The 16,865-nt window shown below is 38.9% G+C and overlaps 2 protein-coding genes across 3 annotated transcripts; one reads left to right on the plus strand and one right to left on the minus strand.

The window, feature by feature from the left end:
- Window positions 1–1,718: 1,718 nt before the first annotated feature.
- On the minus strand, window positions 1,719–8,851 carry LOC119745615 (protein cornichon homolog 1-like). The gene is made up of 5 exons (XM_038222103.1): window positions 8,678–8,851; window positions 7,128–7,196; window positions 6,596–6,708; window positions 3,372–3,515; window positions 1,719–2,206 (listed from the first exon to the last, which is right to left on the minus strand). Exons 1-5 carry the CDS (start codon window positions 8,756–8,758, stop codon window positions 2,176–2,178), a joined length of 438 nt encoding a protein of 145 aa, XP_038078031.1. The 5' UTR covers window positions 8,759–8,851; the 3' UTR covers window positions 1,719–2,175.
- A 71-nt stretch (window positions 8,852–8,922) lies between these two features.
- LOC119745614 (leucine repeat adapter protein 25-like) lies at window positions 8,923–13,182 on the plus strand. Of its 2 annotated transcripts, none has more exons than XM_038222101.1 (4): window positions 8,923–9,026; window positions 9,145–9,286; window positions 10,862–11,267; window positions 12,138–12,416. In XM_038222101.1, the coding sequence occupies exons 3-4, from the start codon at window positions 10,875–10,877 to the stop codon at window positions 12,327–12,329; spliced, it is 585 nt and encodes a 194-aa protein (XP_038078029.1). In that variant the 5' UTR covers window positions 8,923–9,026; window positions 9,145–9,286; window positions 10,862–10,874; the 3' UTR covers window positions 12,330–12,416. The 2 variants fall into 2 exon arrangements, with proteins under 2 accessions (XP_038078029.1, XP_038078028.1); XM_038222100.1 differs by adding an exon at window positions 12,684–13,182 and having other exon boundaries at window positions 8,927–9,286; window positions 12,138–12,351.
- Window positions 13,183–16,865: the final 3,683 nt, after the last annotated feature.

The raw sequence follows: 16,865 nt of genomic DNA on the forward strand, positions 1-16,865 counted from the left end.
CACATAAAATAATATGCATAGGAAGCTTGTATACCACTACTTAAAAGCTGTCTGTTTTGATTGTAAATTATCAACAAGAATCTATTTACCCTGAGGTACTTATTAAACCTAACTCCCTAGGCATTTTTGCTAGGATGCAACCCCAATCCTGCAAAATCCTCCAATTGCCTCCATGTAAAAATTGCATACAGCCTCAATCCTGCAAAATCCTCCGTTATTTCTTGACTGTGGTCCTTGGAGGGGTGACCACTGCCTGAATCCTGCAAATTCCTCAAGCAATAACTGTCAATATGTTGAGGCAGAGCCAGTGACATCCTGGAGCAGTGCGGAGGATTTCAAGTATAATTTAGCCCTAAATTTATGCACGGCTGAACACAAACAACACAAGGTCCGGCCTAAGACCTTGACACAGTGCATCCTCCAAAATCAGCCTCAATTCTTTATAGCCTCAATCCTGCAAAATCCTCCATTTTGCAAAGATGATTTTGCAGGATTTGGGATGGTCAGGGTTAATATTAAATTAACGATCAAAATTCTTTCAGCACATTTCAAATGAAATGCCAAATTTTGAAATTTCAGAAATGCACTATACAATGCACTGGTTGGTACCCCTTTGACACTAAAACAATACAATGTACTTGCACCTTGTAACTAAAAACTTGCTTACGCTAACTTGGTAAATGCCTTAAACTTGCATTCCCTGTGCTGTTTACGGGGTTCATACTGCAAAAAAATTATATTCCTTTGCTGAATTGCTATTTTCCCAGCAATACAAACGTTACTCACTTTGAATGATACTTTGACCGAAACAAATGTTTTCCATGTGGCCCATGTTTAGTTACTGAATTATTACTTGAATTATTGGCAGCCAGACACTGGGAATGCAACTTTAACCATATAGATACAACTCAATCTCACTAGCAGTACGTTCGATAACTGCGCTTACTCGTGCAAGCGCGACAGCGTTCGATTTACCTCTCACGTGACTTCTCGCGCTTACTCGAGCCTGGCCCAAGTAACCGACTCGCCGAGCCGGTTACTTGGGTAAGTATCCCATAAGGCCATGCAACGTCCGGCGGGCGCCTCAGCTCAGGCCGTGTCCAAAACGGGCTTCCACGGAGCATAGAGCTACAAACCCTATGTAGCTCTATGCAAGGAGCTATGGCTACTAATTATTGTCAGCGCGTCCCCGCGTATTTTCACTGGGCGTGGACGTGCTCTAGACAGTTAATTGATTTGGATGCAGCCTCCGCGAGGGGGGCAAGGGCGGGGTGCAACTCAACCCCCCCCCCCAAAAAAAAAGCAACCAAAAAAAAAAACAGGAAGAACACTATAGGGGCACAATGTCCCTGCCCCCCTCTAAAACTAATAAATCAAGAATATGTTGAGAAATACAGGAATTTTTTTGGAAAATATGTTTTGCCTCCTTCTAGAAAAAAATCCTGGCGACGCCCATGTTTCCAGCTCTTGCACGAAACTTCACCCGAAAATGTTCGTTTATTTAGCTCCACTGCGCATGCCTGTCATTATGCGAGGACCCAGGCGCGGGTAAGCTGGGGGAAGTAATCGAACGCACTCTGAGTGAGCCATGTTAACTTGCTCAGAAACACATTCTATGATATGATAACTTAATTTAGAAGTTTGACACTTGACCTTTGATATGAAAACTTAATTGAGACTTTTGACATTTTCAATGAATTAAACTGCTAATCTACATGTAACTACCTAGACCAAATCTTCCAAAAAACAAATGTTTTTTTTATTGTATTAAAATACAAATGTTCTAAATTCATAAAACCCCACAGGGTCTACCTTCATCAATCCTGCCAAAGTCTACACCACCCTCCTGTTGGGTTTTCAGGATCTGAGATAAGCAAGGATAACTCTTCGCATGTTTTTTTTTTATACAACAAACATGCCACTTGAAAAAAATCTTCTTATTTATTTAGTCAGTGAAAGACTGTAAAATACAAATTTTCACATCATGATGTTTCTTTGAAACCCAACAAGAAAAACAAAATGAATACAACTTAAGATGGTTTGGCATTTTTCCACAAAACACACACTTACAAATAAAAGATACAAACTCCGATTAAGCTATTTATTTTTACCTAAAATAGAAAAACAATCCCTCAATTCAGCTGGCTCTCCTGACCTTTCTGGTGTAGTTTTTTTTTATGTTGATGAAACCAACACGTAGATCATGCTGAAGGCAAAAACACAAAGCAAGGAATGCATATTTAGTAACTTGTTTAGTTCAACAAACATGATTACAACAAAAGGAAGAATTCCAAGACAGAAAAGTCAGGTTTGGGTTGTATAAAGTTCATCAAAAAACTATGTGGTCCAATGGTTACGGTGTTCGACTCGTGTGCCGTGGTACGGGGTTCAAACCCTGACCGGGAACATGGTGCTTGTGTTCTTGGGCAAGACACTTTACAACAATTGCCTCTCTCCACCCAGGAGTATAAATGGGTACCTGTGAAGGTAGAGACCAGAATGCGCTGATCTCGAGCTGCTGCAAAAAACTGGTCTCATAGCCTGATGAACAGGGGTAATAATTGTGAAGAGCTTTGAGACCTTTGGTATAAAGCGCTATTATTGCACCAAATTGTTGTTGTTATTGTTGTCTAGAGTATGCCAACAATATGTGTAACCATGGCTCTGAATGCAAATTCAGAAGTCCACAATTAGCACAGACAGACTTAAATTGTCACTTCGATTAAAAGCAGTACCATATTTATATTCTCAAAAACACTTGATGCATGAATTGTGCTAGATAAGAAAAAGCTGAATTAAAAGTCTTTCTTTGGACACTTTAGTGAATCATTACACCTCACTGACATATTCTGTCTCTTGATTGGCTGAGAGTTAGTCACATGGTATTCCCTATTCTTACTATTTTACTATGCACAGCCAAGAAGACTATAGCATGGCAGCTTTGCTCTAAAAAGTATTATTACACCTCGCCCACAGATTCTGTATCTTGATTGGCTGAGAGCGGGTCACATGATATTCGCTATTTTTACTATTTTACCATGCACAGCCAAGACTATAGCATGGCAGCTTTGCTCTAAAAAGTATTATTACACCTCACCCACAGATTCTGTATCTTGATTGGCTGAGAGCGGGTCACATGATTTGTGCTATATTTACTATTTTACCATGCACAGCCAAGAAGTCTATGGCATGGCAGCTTTGCTCTAAAACGTACTACAGCAACCAACGTAACAACTTGAGGTGATCCATGGAACATTCCACTTCCCTCACGGAAAATGAAACATTCCTTCGATCATCTTGGTAGGCACTTTTTACTTCACCATTCGAATCAATCCACAACAGTATATATTACTCTAGGATTGATCACTTACCTGTAAAGATAGTAAAAGAAGGAGATGAGATAGAAGGCTAGTTTAATCCACCCTTCCCTCATACACCGTGACAGGACGTCGGCGTTCATAATCGTCGTGGGATCATACAGGCCCGGGGAGCTCATGACTGGCCGGTTGGCATATCTGGATAAGGGAGAAAGGGAGTAACTGAAGTAAGAGAAACTGCTCTCCACTCTTCGACTTGACAACTTTGTAACATCTTGGCTCGACACGTATTGTTTTATTTTCTGAGTTAACCACTAGGCTTGGGTGAAACCTGGGCTAGAATCAAATGGAATCAATTCCATATCTTGAAATCTGAATCATGACTTTTTTTTGGTGAGAATCTGAACTCTGTGTAGAAGCTGGTTTTAGTTTCTTGACAGTAGACTCCGGGTACTGCTTGACAAGTCTGGGGAAGGGATGATTCCAACATGAGTTCAATGATCAGGGATGTGATTGGTCTGTGACAAAAAAAACCTGAAAATTTTATGCATGAAGTGCAAACTCCGGCGAGTGCGAAGCCATTACGGCGTGGGGTCCGGGGCCCGCTTAAGGGCCCCGGAAAATTTTTGATTTTAGATGCTCTGTGGTGCAATCTGAGGCAATTACCGGGCACTTTCCTCTGAAATTCTGAAGCAGAATTTGTTTTCATTTTATGAAGAATTTTCCTTTATTTGTTTAAATGTAATGTTGTTCTAATAAAGTTTTTTCTGTACTCAAAGTTGAGAACCATGCTGTTCTCCTAAGAATTTTTTCAACCCTGTAGGGGAATTTTTGTTGTGATACAACAACCTGCGAAGCCACGGCGTGGGTTCGGGGCCCACTTAAGGGCCCCGAAAAATTTTGAACTTTAAAAGCTTTCTGGTGCATTTTAGAGCATTTCAGAGGAGATCTTGTAATATTTTTGTAAAAAAAAAATCAAAATTGTAAACTTAAATCACTTCTGCTTCCGATAACATGCCTTTCAAAATAGCGTCGGTAGTATTGTTTGGAAAAAAATATTTCACCATTTCTATATTTGTAGTAAAGCAAGGAATTGTTTATATTTCATGTATTTTGTGCCTGGATTATTCTCATTTGCGCCACAAAAATTATCAAGACTAGCCATCAAAAGTGATTAAAACTTGACTCACCTAATTAAAAATCTATATATTTGAGGTGGGTCATTCCACAATTATGCTTAACGTACATGTACATCACGGCCGCTAGCGCCGCAAACATTCAGTCTGGCCGACCGAACATCGCGCCGTACACACGGCCGGCCCGGCGCAGTATAGTGTGCATTGCTGCACTGTGTACGGCCGGCGGCCCGTCCCAAGTGGCCGAAAATTCTGCAGGACTGCAGAAACACGTTACGATGTTTCTCCACAGGTTCGAGTTTTGCAATCTCGTCATTTCAATGGAAAATACATACACAGAAAATGAAGATCACGTTCTGTGAATTAATTTGCAGAAATCCTCTTTTTCCATCGATGGTTGTTTGGTATTTTTACTATTTTTACGATCCAACTTCGGCCGATTATACGCACGGAAAACGAACCTGTGAGTACTTGCAGTAGTCACTGGTTCCGGTCCTTCATCATAGCATTGATTCTGTTAGCACGCGAAGGGTACCAGTGTACCATGCTGCACTCGTCTGCACACCTGACAAGCGCAACACGTGCATCTCGAGTACCGACACAGGAACTAGACCTACATAACCACAACCTCGGCCCCGAGCGAAAAATCATAAACACACTAATGGCAACGCATGGTCTTCAACTTCGTTCTCACATTGGGTGTCCAATATGTGCGTGCGGCATACATATCGATCAATGAAGTTTATGTCCGTAAGTAAATTTCGGATATTTCGGCAAGCAAAACTCATTATGAATAATTAATTAGCACATTCTACCCCCCTATTTTCTCAACGGATTCACACGATTCACGTTGGTGGACTTTTGATGCCCAAAAAAAACGGATTTCCGGATAAAACCGGAGAAATCACATCCCTGAATGATTGAGAAACTTTGGAAAGAAATAAACTCTACAGAACTTCTAATTTCCAGGTACCACATCACAGGTCAAACCAATTTTGATCTCCTGTAAAACTCTGGAAAAATCTGGAACCACTTTTTGGTTTCTAAATAATCAGTGTTCTTTTCATAGGATGAGTCACTATAAGCAGTTTACTGGTGTTATTTTCTGAGAGTTTTACATTTTCTTGCTGGAGAAATTCTGAGTTGATTCTAAACAGCATTACAACTACTGGATAAAATCAGAATCACTTTTTCAAAATTGTTAAAAAATCTTAAGTAGGGTGCATTACAAGTAACCTGTTCAACTTTCAGCTCAGTGGATACTTTTTACTATAAGAAAATAGAGAAAACATGCACGATTTTCTGGGTCTTGTAACTGGACTCTGCTAATGAGTGTAAAACAGTGTGCCCATGGCATCCAATTTCAAAACCACCTTCAACGTTTGTTTTCTTCCAAACAATACCATTTCAACCAGAATAATTTCACAGGGTATTCGAAACCAATCCTATCTTCACTATGAGCAAAGCTTCTGGCATTAAAATCGGAAGGTACTTTTCCGCGTAATTGCAAATGTGTTGGTCAGTCTGAAAATTGTTCCCACTCCCGTTAAAGATATAGTCCATCATTTGTAATTTGTGCATTTTGTTCGTTTGAAGCAACAAAAGTGGTCAAAATCTAATGAAGGATACTGAACAACTAACCTGATGAAGTTTCAGCTCAGCTTCAGCTGTATATTCCGAGAAAAACAGCATTCTAGGATCTCAATTTCAAATCAAAAGTTGCTGAATCATGTTTTGAATTGTTTTGAATTGCAGCTTTACGCGATGTTACGCACTGATCTGACGAATTATAGCAACCGCGCGCGCCTGTGCGTCGTGCCAATGCTTGCGCGTGCTGCGCCGAATAACAAAACGAACTACTACTTTAAATTTTCCTACGGTGCGTCTTAAGACGCACCATTGGAAAGGCCTTCTTTCGTTGATTACTTCAAAATGATAGCTTGCCAGAAAGATTAATTTCACAGGGAGTTTAGTCCACTTACTATCTTTCAACCAAGTATGTTTTTCAACAACAATACGACAGTTACTTTTTCGGATGGCTGCAAATGATGGACTATAGCTTTAAACTTTGTACACAACCACAATATTGGCGAAAGGATGTACACTCTTTCTAAGACATGCACACACACTTCTGAAGCTTACCTGTAGATATGGTAGGCAATGAGGGGGATGTTGAAGACAAGCGTCCCAAACTGCAACGCCGCAAGGAACAACACATTGTAGAAGATGTGGACAATGTACTCCGGTAGCACAAGCTGTCACAGGGGGAAATAAAGCCATGATGTTTATGTAAGAGAAATCTCCAGTTTGATGGTAAACTTATGTGATTGGAGACGTACTGCACAAAGTTTTGAGAGCCACTTTTAGAACAAGATTGAACAAACAAGGGCAGAAACAGACAGGGATGAGCAACAAGTAGTGATTATCATTAACCCTAACCAAACTCAACCCATCAAAGTTCAACAGCAGGTTTTGTTTAAATCTGTTGGGATAGGTACAGTACCCCTAAACTGATGGTCTTTTACACTGGGGTTGGCATACATCCAGAAACTAAGTCCAACAGTGTGTGTGCACGATTTCCCATGTGGGTGTTGGAATTTGCCTGAATTGGTATGGTTCCTAGTAATTTATGCTGGGGAGTTAGGGTTAAGATTCATGTCGAAATGTGTCCTACCGGATTCAGACTGTTGCACTGATCAATTGGGTTCTTGTAGTCCGTCTTCAGTTCATCAAATGCAATTATCTGAGAGGCAAAGCAAAAGAAATTAGCAACATTTTCAATCGGTCTGAACCATCACTGACATTTATACCAAAAGTAGCCTTCCAATTTACTATCAAAAAATTTACTTGGATTAAGCCTAACCTTCCCCAAATCCTTCAAAATGCTCTTTGCAAAATTGAGAAGTTTGCAGGATTGAGGCTACATGGCAACAACATGTGGCTGATTTTGGAGGATGCACTGTGTCAAGGTCTTGGGCTAGACCTTGTATTGTTTATGCTAAGCCGGGCTGTGCATAAATTAAGGCCTAGATTATACTTGAAATCCTCCGCACTACTCCAGGATGTCACTGGCTCTGCCTCAGCATACTGACAGTGATAGATGGAGGAATTTGCAGGATTGAGGCAGTGGTCACCCATCCAAGGAAAACATTAAAAAATACTGGAGGAGTTTGCAGGACTGAGTCTATATATGCAACTTTTACGTGATGTCAGTCGCAGGATTTCTCAGGATTGAGATTGCATCCTAGTATGCCTAGTAAGTTAAGAGAGTAATGGTACTTAACACCACATGACTCATTCTGTCGATAATTATTCTGAGACAATGTATTCATGGCTTGCCGTCTGGCGCCATGTTTACATCGTTGTTGTGACTTTGTATTCAGGAGATGGGAAACAGACCTAATGCTACTTCGGACTTCAATGGATCAAAGAAAATTTGATATGATAGGGCCCAGTATCCTCTGTACAGAAAGGCCACACTTGGAACATCTACCCGAAAGTGTAGATTTTCACAATTAGAGTTTATGTGTAGTTTATTTACGCTTTTTTTTAGAAGCATACTCACCCTCTTTATAGGGATAGAAAATTAGTCCCCCCTTTTTCAGACATGTACTTTTTGTGTAATTTCGTGTTGGAATTTAGATACGAAAATGTGTGCAAACGAACCTGGAAATTACACGAAATATAGATGTCATGTCTGAAACAGGGGAGACTAAATCACTAATTAGGGCCTACCGTATCTATTGCTTTAATTATGTGAGTGTGCTTCTATTCTAAAGCGTATTTTCGGGTAAATGGTCCAGGTACCACCTTTATTTACGGAGGTTGTCCAGTAAATTGGCCGCAAAGATTCCCATATCTGGCCATCACTTTTCACCCTGTGCACAAACCCTATGGGACTGGTCTAAAAATTTAATTTGTAAAGTCAGTGTTTTCTCAGTAAAAATTCAAAATTTGTCACTGCGAATTTTGACTTTTTAGGACATATTATCACTTTCTGATGGCTGATAGGTCATTTAAGGGAAAAATAAGTGATGGCCAGATATGGGAATCTTTCCAATTGGCCACATTTTTGGGGCTACAAAATACCATACCAACCAACCCACAGTCCACACCCACTTTCCCCCCGTCTTCCTTTGTGTCGGAAATAAACGCCCACCCTTTGCCGCAATACAAACCAAAACAATCAACGGATATCTAGGCTGGATCTTGCAAAATACTCACGTGAAATATCGCGAAAAATATCAGTACGGCTGCTAGTAGCATCGCCAGTAAGTAGCAAAATGCGACAAATGTAAATGCCATGATTTACAACCGAAATATATTACTTTTTCGACTTAAAAGGGGTTGCCGATTGACTTGCTCAACGCTGATTGCCAGTTCAATGGTACACAGCATCCGAAGACGACCGTACGTACATCTGGTAAAATATTTATCGGGTACCAGTTATCACTTCAATCGTGTATCATTCAGTGTGGCATTGCTTCAGTTTCATGACTTTACGGTTTACCTAAATAAATTCTGTGGCAAAATTCCTTATTAATTAAAATAAAAAACGATGAAGCAGTGAAATGTAAGTGTAAAAGTACACGAAATATTTCACCTATTACCGCAAATATATGTACAGTTTGTTGGTCATGTTTGTGGTTAGATCAGTCAGCTCATAATTTTCTGACTCATCATTTGTACAGGTTTGTACATGGCATGTTAGCAGACGACCGTCACATTTTTGTGCGTGCATTCTTAACATTCTGGTCTCTCTTGTGCAATGACTTTCTGAGAACATGAGACAAAGAAGAGGGTGATGCAGATCGGGCTTTAATTTTGGATTTGGTAAGTTCCTTTCTTTGAACAGAATTGTTGTATTGATGATATTTTCCCATGTTTCTCCTCAGTTTTTCTTCCTCCATGGTTTTAGCGAGTGAGTGATGGTGAAAATGAATTGGAAAGAATGGAAGATGCCTTTTTAAATTGTATGTCTTGTAGGGCCTAACGTTATGATGAAAGTGAGGGTATGTAGGATAAGATGATGCTGGTGGTTTGAATGAAAAAGGAGATGGTTTTTCTTAATAAATGTTTTTTCGTCCCTTTTCCTTTTTTTTGTAAGATGTTAATTGTTATCCTTTTAAAATTATTGTTCCCTCTTTATTTCTATCATTCAATCACTTTCTTCTAGTTCTAATTTTATATCGTCAGACCCTATTTCTATTTCTACGCACTCATCTTTTTTATTTGCGTTTGGCAACGCATGCGCGTGCCGCATGCAAAACGCTATCTCTGTGCAGATTATGGAGGAATCGAGGATACATTATTTCGAAAAGAATGTTGCAATCTGACGCCACTTTTTTCCTCACATATTATCTCAATGAAGGTCAGTCATTCCACAAATGTTGAAAAGACATGAATCGGGGGACTGAGAAACATTTCCAATTTTGTTAAAAAAATAGGCCTACTTTGAAAATGCACTCGACTCTCCATAGACTTTGTACACAACCAAAGAAATGGCAACTGGCATCTGGAACTGCACTCTGTCTATTATTTCTTCCATTAACCTAACTTTTGATGCATGAGTTCATAGATTGTTATTTTTTAGTCATATTTATTTAATTTTATTTAATTATTTTGCATACTTCCTTGTGTTATCAAGTTTAGTTGTTTATTTAATAGACCTTATTTATATTAAATAATCTATGTTGACATTGTGAACATGAATAGACAGGGTTTTTTTTATGAGGTACCGTGTTTTACTTTCAGTCAATGATTTTGTAACCGTAGGGCCTACACTAGACTACTTGTACTTAAGTACCGGTACATTTTGTTGGTACTCGTACTCATGGAACAAAATTGCCTTGTATTTGTAGTACTCATGGCAAAGTACTCGTACTCATACTTGTACTCATGGCAAAGTACTCGTACTCTTATTTGTACTCATGGAAATGTACTCGACTACAACACTGGTTTCAGTACACTTTTGTTTGCACTGGCCAGCTTCAAAATGTTCCCTCCCCTTGCCCTCAATCTTATCCTTTTTTGGCACCATTCGGCTTGCCCTGCCTAGTTTTTTGGGTTTTTTTAATGGCTTAAATTTTTTATCACTTACAAGTTTTTGAAATGTTCATGTGCTCTTTTGTTCTTTAACTGTTGGCTGAATAAATAATAACACTAATGAAAATAAATGTTATGATGTGATGGTGAAATGGATTACAATTTTGGTGACAATCACAATCAAAGTTAATGATTGATGTTTATGATAATGAATCACTCATGCTTGGTGATTATACACGTTCATATTGTCCCATGGTAATTAAATGATTTAAGTGACAAAATAAATGTTCCTCCATGGTAGCTCTGGCTTTTGAAGACTGATTCTAGTAACATGTCACCTTTCGCTTTCTCAACCATTACCAGATAAGATAACATCATGGCAAAGGCTGTCTCGCCCACTGCCAGTGCCACAGCCGGCGTCACCATGCGAGTCCGCAAGTCCCCATCCAGGGACAGACAACTTGCCACGGGGCCCATGGACACCCCGGGCCTGCCCCCATTACCCAAAAGCCTCAGCAGTCTTCTGAACGCCAACAGTGGGACGTGGCGAGAAACGCTACGCATACAGGCCCACAAGAACATGATCCAAGAGAATCTGTCCTCCTCCAAGACTGCGGAGGAGGATAATTCTACGTCTTCGTCTTCCTTGTCGTCCGGGGGTGCCGCCATCGGATTGGGGAAGGCACCCCCAAAGAGAGGGAGACCCAAACGGGTGTCGGTTCCTCAGGGGAACCTTGACGGGGCTCTTGCTATGCTGAGGAAAGAAATGGTGAGATTTTCATGATGAAAGAAGCAACGATTTCTTATCAAATTTGTTTCTGCAGGGGGCGGGGAGCCGGCATCTGGGGAAAATTTGAACAGTGGAGGGAGGGGCGGGGAGCTGGACTCCAACTGAATGTAGGGGGTGCTGTTCATGTATTTCTTGCATACTGAGACCCAAAGTGCATACATGTACAAAAAATGAGAATCAAAATCAGGCCAACTTGACTCGTTCTTTCACTTGAAACCTAATATTGATTTACATCACCCGATGTAAAATTCTTATGAATAGTTTAATTGCGGTACCCGCTGCTACATGTACATCAGGTTCGAACCAGCCAACCGATCCTGCAAGCTCGGTGGTCGAGTGGTAAGACCTTAAAAATGTCTTGCCCGTATAATTCCTGTAGAATGCCATGGTCCAGTGGTTAGGGTGTTTGACTCATGTACGATGGTGCATGGGTTCGAACCCAGCCCGGAACATGGTGTTTGTGTCCTTGGGCAAGATACTTAACTACAATTGCCTCTCTCCACCCAGGAGTATGAATGGGTACCTGTGAGGGTAGAGGACCGAATGTGCGCTGATATCGGCTGCCGCGTGGTCGCATGGCCTAATGACTGGGAGAATAATTGTAAAGCGCTTTGAGATTGTTGATACGATGGAAAATGCTATTAGCATTTGAATATTTTTATTTTGTCAAACATATTGCTCTTTTTTGTGTTGTTACTTTACTTCCACTGTATTTTATTTACCCAATTCTGCAAGTTTAGTAATGTCTGTGTTCACTGAGGTGTTTACTTACACACAGCAGTGAGACAGATATGTCAACACCTTTGTCTAGCTGAGGAAGTCTTAAGTTTTGTGTTGTTTTGCTCCTAGGTTGGACTGCGACAACTGGACATGTCCCTGCTCAGTCAGCTGTGGTCGTTGCATGAATCCATACAGGAATATAAAGTAGTGGTGGAGACGATGTCTTGTATGTCGGACCGAGACAGTATGGATCTGGACAGCGAAGATCAGTCACTGAGCCCACTCAGCCCTGGCCTGCTGTCGCCGACATCCATGGTTTGAAGATCTCTCACAGGTTATTTTTGTTCCAACTCAAGGGCGGATCCAGAACACAATTTTTTTTGGGGGGGGGTCCAAAAAAAAAGTTTGTCCCCCAATAACTGGGTCCAAAAAATAACGGCGTGGGGTTCGAGGCCAGCTTTTTATTTTTGGATTCCAGATGGTCTGTTGGTGTGATCTGAGGCAATTTCTGACCACTGGGTAACCAATTTCTTTTAAGGAAAAGACGATCGTGTACGCAGTGCCTGCCTTTATTGTGATGTCACTTTAAAAAAAATGTTTGGTTTGTTTGGGTTGGGGAGGGGGGGGGGGAATGGCAATGGCCCCTGTTGTTTCCCCCCCCCCCTGGATCCGCCCTTGTTCCAACTGTTGTGCCTGATTGCTTTGTTCCACATTTTTGAAAGGAATAGGATCATTTGCATTTATCACAAAAGTGACATACTAAATCATGTTTTCACAAATTTTAGGGCCATGATTTTCTGCTCCACTGGAAAACGGAATGGAATTAACAGAATTCACTTTTTGTAACAATTCAGCTTTTTTGGGGGGAACCCTATGATTTGTGTATGGAAGGAGATACAAACCATTCAAAATATTTTCTGTAAGCCTGTTTAGCGTCAAGCATGTTGTACAGCTTTGGGCAGTTTTTCTTTTCTGTTAAGTCTGTCGCACAATTGTTAAGGACAGAAATGTGGCTCAGTTCTTGTTTTTCTAGTGAACATCCACTATATGACACACATAAAAAGGGAAACGGATTTTCCTGCACAGATTTATGGTTGAAACAGAACTTACAATTTCCTGAAATGGTAACAGACATTTTTGAAAATCAGCGACCCTAAAATTTCTTTGAACAATTCTGGTTTTAAAGAATATCTTTAAATTTAAAGAATATCTTTCTGTTTAGGAAGTTAGAGTGACATTTGGAAATGTTATATGGTCAGTCGACTGAAACGCTGTTATGAAAGGTTTTACCGACGCACTTTGTCGTGAAAAAAATTACACAAAGATTTTGCTACGTGTGCCTTGCACATCTTTTTTGAGTTATACTTTATTTGGCCACAGTGCATTGTGCCTCTGTGTGGAATGTTTTATTAACTGCCTTATATTAATTCTTTGTGTGCAATTTATTGAAGGTTTTTTTAATTAAAAATAAAAATAGTTTAGAGGAGTAGTTAACTCAGCTTACTGCAGTAACATGTGTGTGTAAATGATGGAAATACTGGAGTTCCTCCCCAAATAATGTGTGGAGTTGGATGGGTTAAAAAGATTTTTTTTCTGAAACTTTTTTCAAAATACGCTTGCTGGTTGTCTCCAAGCTCTCCAAGAACCCCCTCCAAATTAATAACTTTAAGGCATTAAGAATCAAAGTGAAGTTTACAAGTGGGTTTGCAAGATTTGATCTGGCCTTTTGAAAAAAAAATTGGATAGAACTTTTTAGAAAGTTTTGCAGTTTCGGTTCTTTCAAGACTAAAAGCAAACTGCAGCCATTTAAAACAAATTTGTGAAAACTTGCAAAAGTGCCAAACACACTTGCTGCCTTTTTATTGAATTCAAGAGTTATCCATGTAAGACTTTAGCACATGTACAGTAATGGTGGAATTCTTTTTTGTTCACTTATTTACCCTGTTAGTTTATATTGGGTGTAAAAAAACGAAGGCTAATGCAAAATTGTGATGTCACCGCAGATAATATTAATGCAAGTTCACAATAGTTGAACACATTTCAACTCGTGAATTTCATTGCGAATTTTGACATAAATTTTGCTTTATGTTCGCATTTGCCCTTGAGTGTGATGGGCCTTAAATTATTGTGTGTGCTTGTTAAGCAGTATTGAATTACTTTTGAATATAATAGTCACAAAACAAGGATTTCATGGAAAAGGAAGTCAAAGAGTTAGGATCCCAAAATGGTGTTTGGGAATAAAGGTATATTGGTTGCAACATATTGTGTTTCGAATTCTTAAATTGAAACAAGACAAGGCAGGCCCCTCTCATAGACAGCCATCTTCGTAGGAAAGTTACAGGTGTGTGTTCGCGCAGTGTGCAGAATTTGAAGAGTGTACAAAATATGTGCTGCCATGCTTGTTAAATCTCAAGGATTAAATTGTAGTGCTAAAATGTGTGTTCCCCAGTATTTACATGTATCTAACCACACTACTGGATTATGGATTGTAGATGTGTTGGGTATGTAGTATTAATTCATACATTTTGCAATATTTGTACTCTGCGCTGTTGACCAGTACTTCTCACAAAAACAATAGAGTTTCGATTTTTTTCGTGTTTATTTTTCTTGGTACCTTAGTATTATTGTTTTTATATATCTGTGCTGAATGTAAAATATACGTGGGTAAAAATGTTGGTAATCCCGAGAGGGATACTTGGTGTGTTTTCTTATATTTTTTATGCAATATTTATTCAAAGATCATGCTGTTTGTGTTTAAAATGTACTCGTACATTGAATTCAATTTTATAAGTAATATTTTTTGTATGTAGACCCCTAGATACATATTTTCCCAGTTATTTATACCAAAAGGTGAAAGCAGTGCTTTGATTATGAGCTAAAATTTAAAAAGATTTCAAAATTAGGTTTTGTAATGAAAATTCCTATATATTTGTAATTCTGTTTTTTCATTGGTTTGGGGGTTTACCTAAATACTGCCTGAAAGTGACCGTAAAACGTCTGCTTTTGGGTTGTAATACCTTATTACCATGGTGACTGTTAACCACGATGACTGGATTTTTGAAAACATTCTTTTGGCGGAGCTTTACTGCTATTTTTGCTAAAGATTGAGGTCAACAAACAAAGTGATGTGAAATCATTGTTCACACTCCTTCAAGCACCTTCTTAAATGACTGGACTTAAAAAACTTTATGTCTAGAGTTATACAAGCTACATTTCAAAATACTAAGGCTGGCAAACTTTACTCTGAACACTCATCTCCGTTTTCAGAAATACATATAGTGTGAGATGAAACTGGTGTATATATTTTAACAGTTGTTTATGTTAATACTGCTGTATATGTGCAATTAGATTTGACAATGCTATGGTGATGTCGTTTTAAGTTGATGTTTAAACTTTGTATGTAAGTGGTTCAATTGTTTTGCTAAATGAGAATATTTTGTTGAAAATATTTTGTCACTCCCTGAATTGCTTTAAATTTGAGTTCAGGTGTTGATCTCCTGAAGAACTCTAATCAAATTGAATTTTTTATAACTTACAGGGTTCTTCTTTACCCAGGAATGGAACGTAACGTATTTGACAAAATGCACCCCAGAAGTTGGTGATTAGCTTTATTCTAAATGCTTTGGGAAATGAATGGAAAATTATCCATATTTTTTAAGTGTTTTTTTTTTGAGTGGGTTTTAATTTATAATTTGATATTATGTTATTGGATACAGATAATGTACTATTAAATCCAGCACAAACTTGTTAAAGGCTGTTTTTGAAATGATACAAATTTTGTTACAATGTAACTTATGTTACTGTGTAAGAAGCAGTTATGAATGAGTGCATTAATTTAATTCCATGGTTTTTGTATTGCACCTGTGTATGTAAGTTATATACACGTTCCGTTCCCTTCTCTGTTCGACTGAAATTTAATTTCAATTAATGTTTCACTTAGTTTTTTGTTCTTTATCATGATTGTATTGCTATATGTTGTACTTGAATTTTTATGCTACAAGATTGATGTGTTTTCTGAAAATCTCTTCATATTGGAGTACCGCAGAATATTTGAAAAGTATCAACAATTACCATCTGTTTCTTATAAATATTATCAGTGATTTATTTTTTTCCAGAGCCTTTTATTATAGTCCTACTTGTACAACCATGTCAGTTTCTTGATCGGAAATGTACATGGTTTTTCATATTGAATCCTAAGCCTAACCTCAAGCAGAGTTGTAATCAACTAAGTCACAAGTCATCACAAGTCAATCACAAGTCATCACAAGTCAATCACAAGTCATCACAAGTCATCTCAAGTCAATCACAAGTCATCACAAGTCATTCACAAGTCGATCACAAGTCAATCACAAGTTATCACAAGTTATCACAAGTCAATCACAAGTCATTCACAAGTCATCACAAGACATCACAAGTCAATCACAAGTCATCACAAGTCAATCACAAGTCATCACAAGTCATCATAAGTCAATCACAAGTCATCACAAGTCAATCACAAGTCATTCACAAGTCATCACAAGACATCACAAGTCAATCACAAGTCAATCATAAGTCAATCACAAGTCATCACAAGTCATCACAAGTCACCACAAGTCATCACAAGTCAACACAAGTCCATCACAAGTCATCACAAGTCATCACAAGTCACCACAAGTCCATCACAAGTCAACACAAGTCAACCGCAAGTCCATCACAAGTCAACACAAGTCAACACAAGTCAACCACAAGTCCATCACCAGTCATCACAAGTCAATAACAAGTCAATAACAAGTCAATCACAAGTCATCACAAGTCAATTACAAGTCATCACAACTCACAAGTCAATCACAAAGTCAGTCACAAGTCATCACAAGTCAA

This window comes from Patiria miniata, unplaced genomic scaffold, assembly GCF_015706575.1.
Source record: "Patiria miniata isolate m_02_andy unplaced genomic scaffold, ASM1570657v1 HiC_scaffold_7, whole genome shotgun sequence".
Taxonomy (NCBI): domain Eukaryota; kingdom Metazoa; phylum Echinodermata; class Asteroidea; order Valvatida; family Asterinidae; genus Patiria; species Patiria miniata.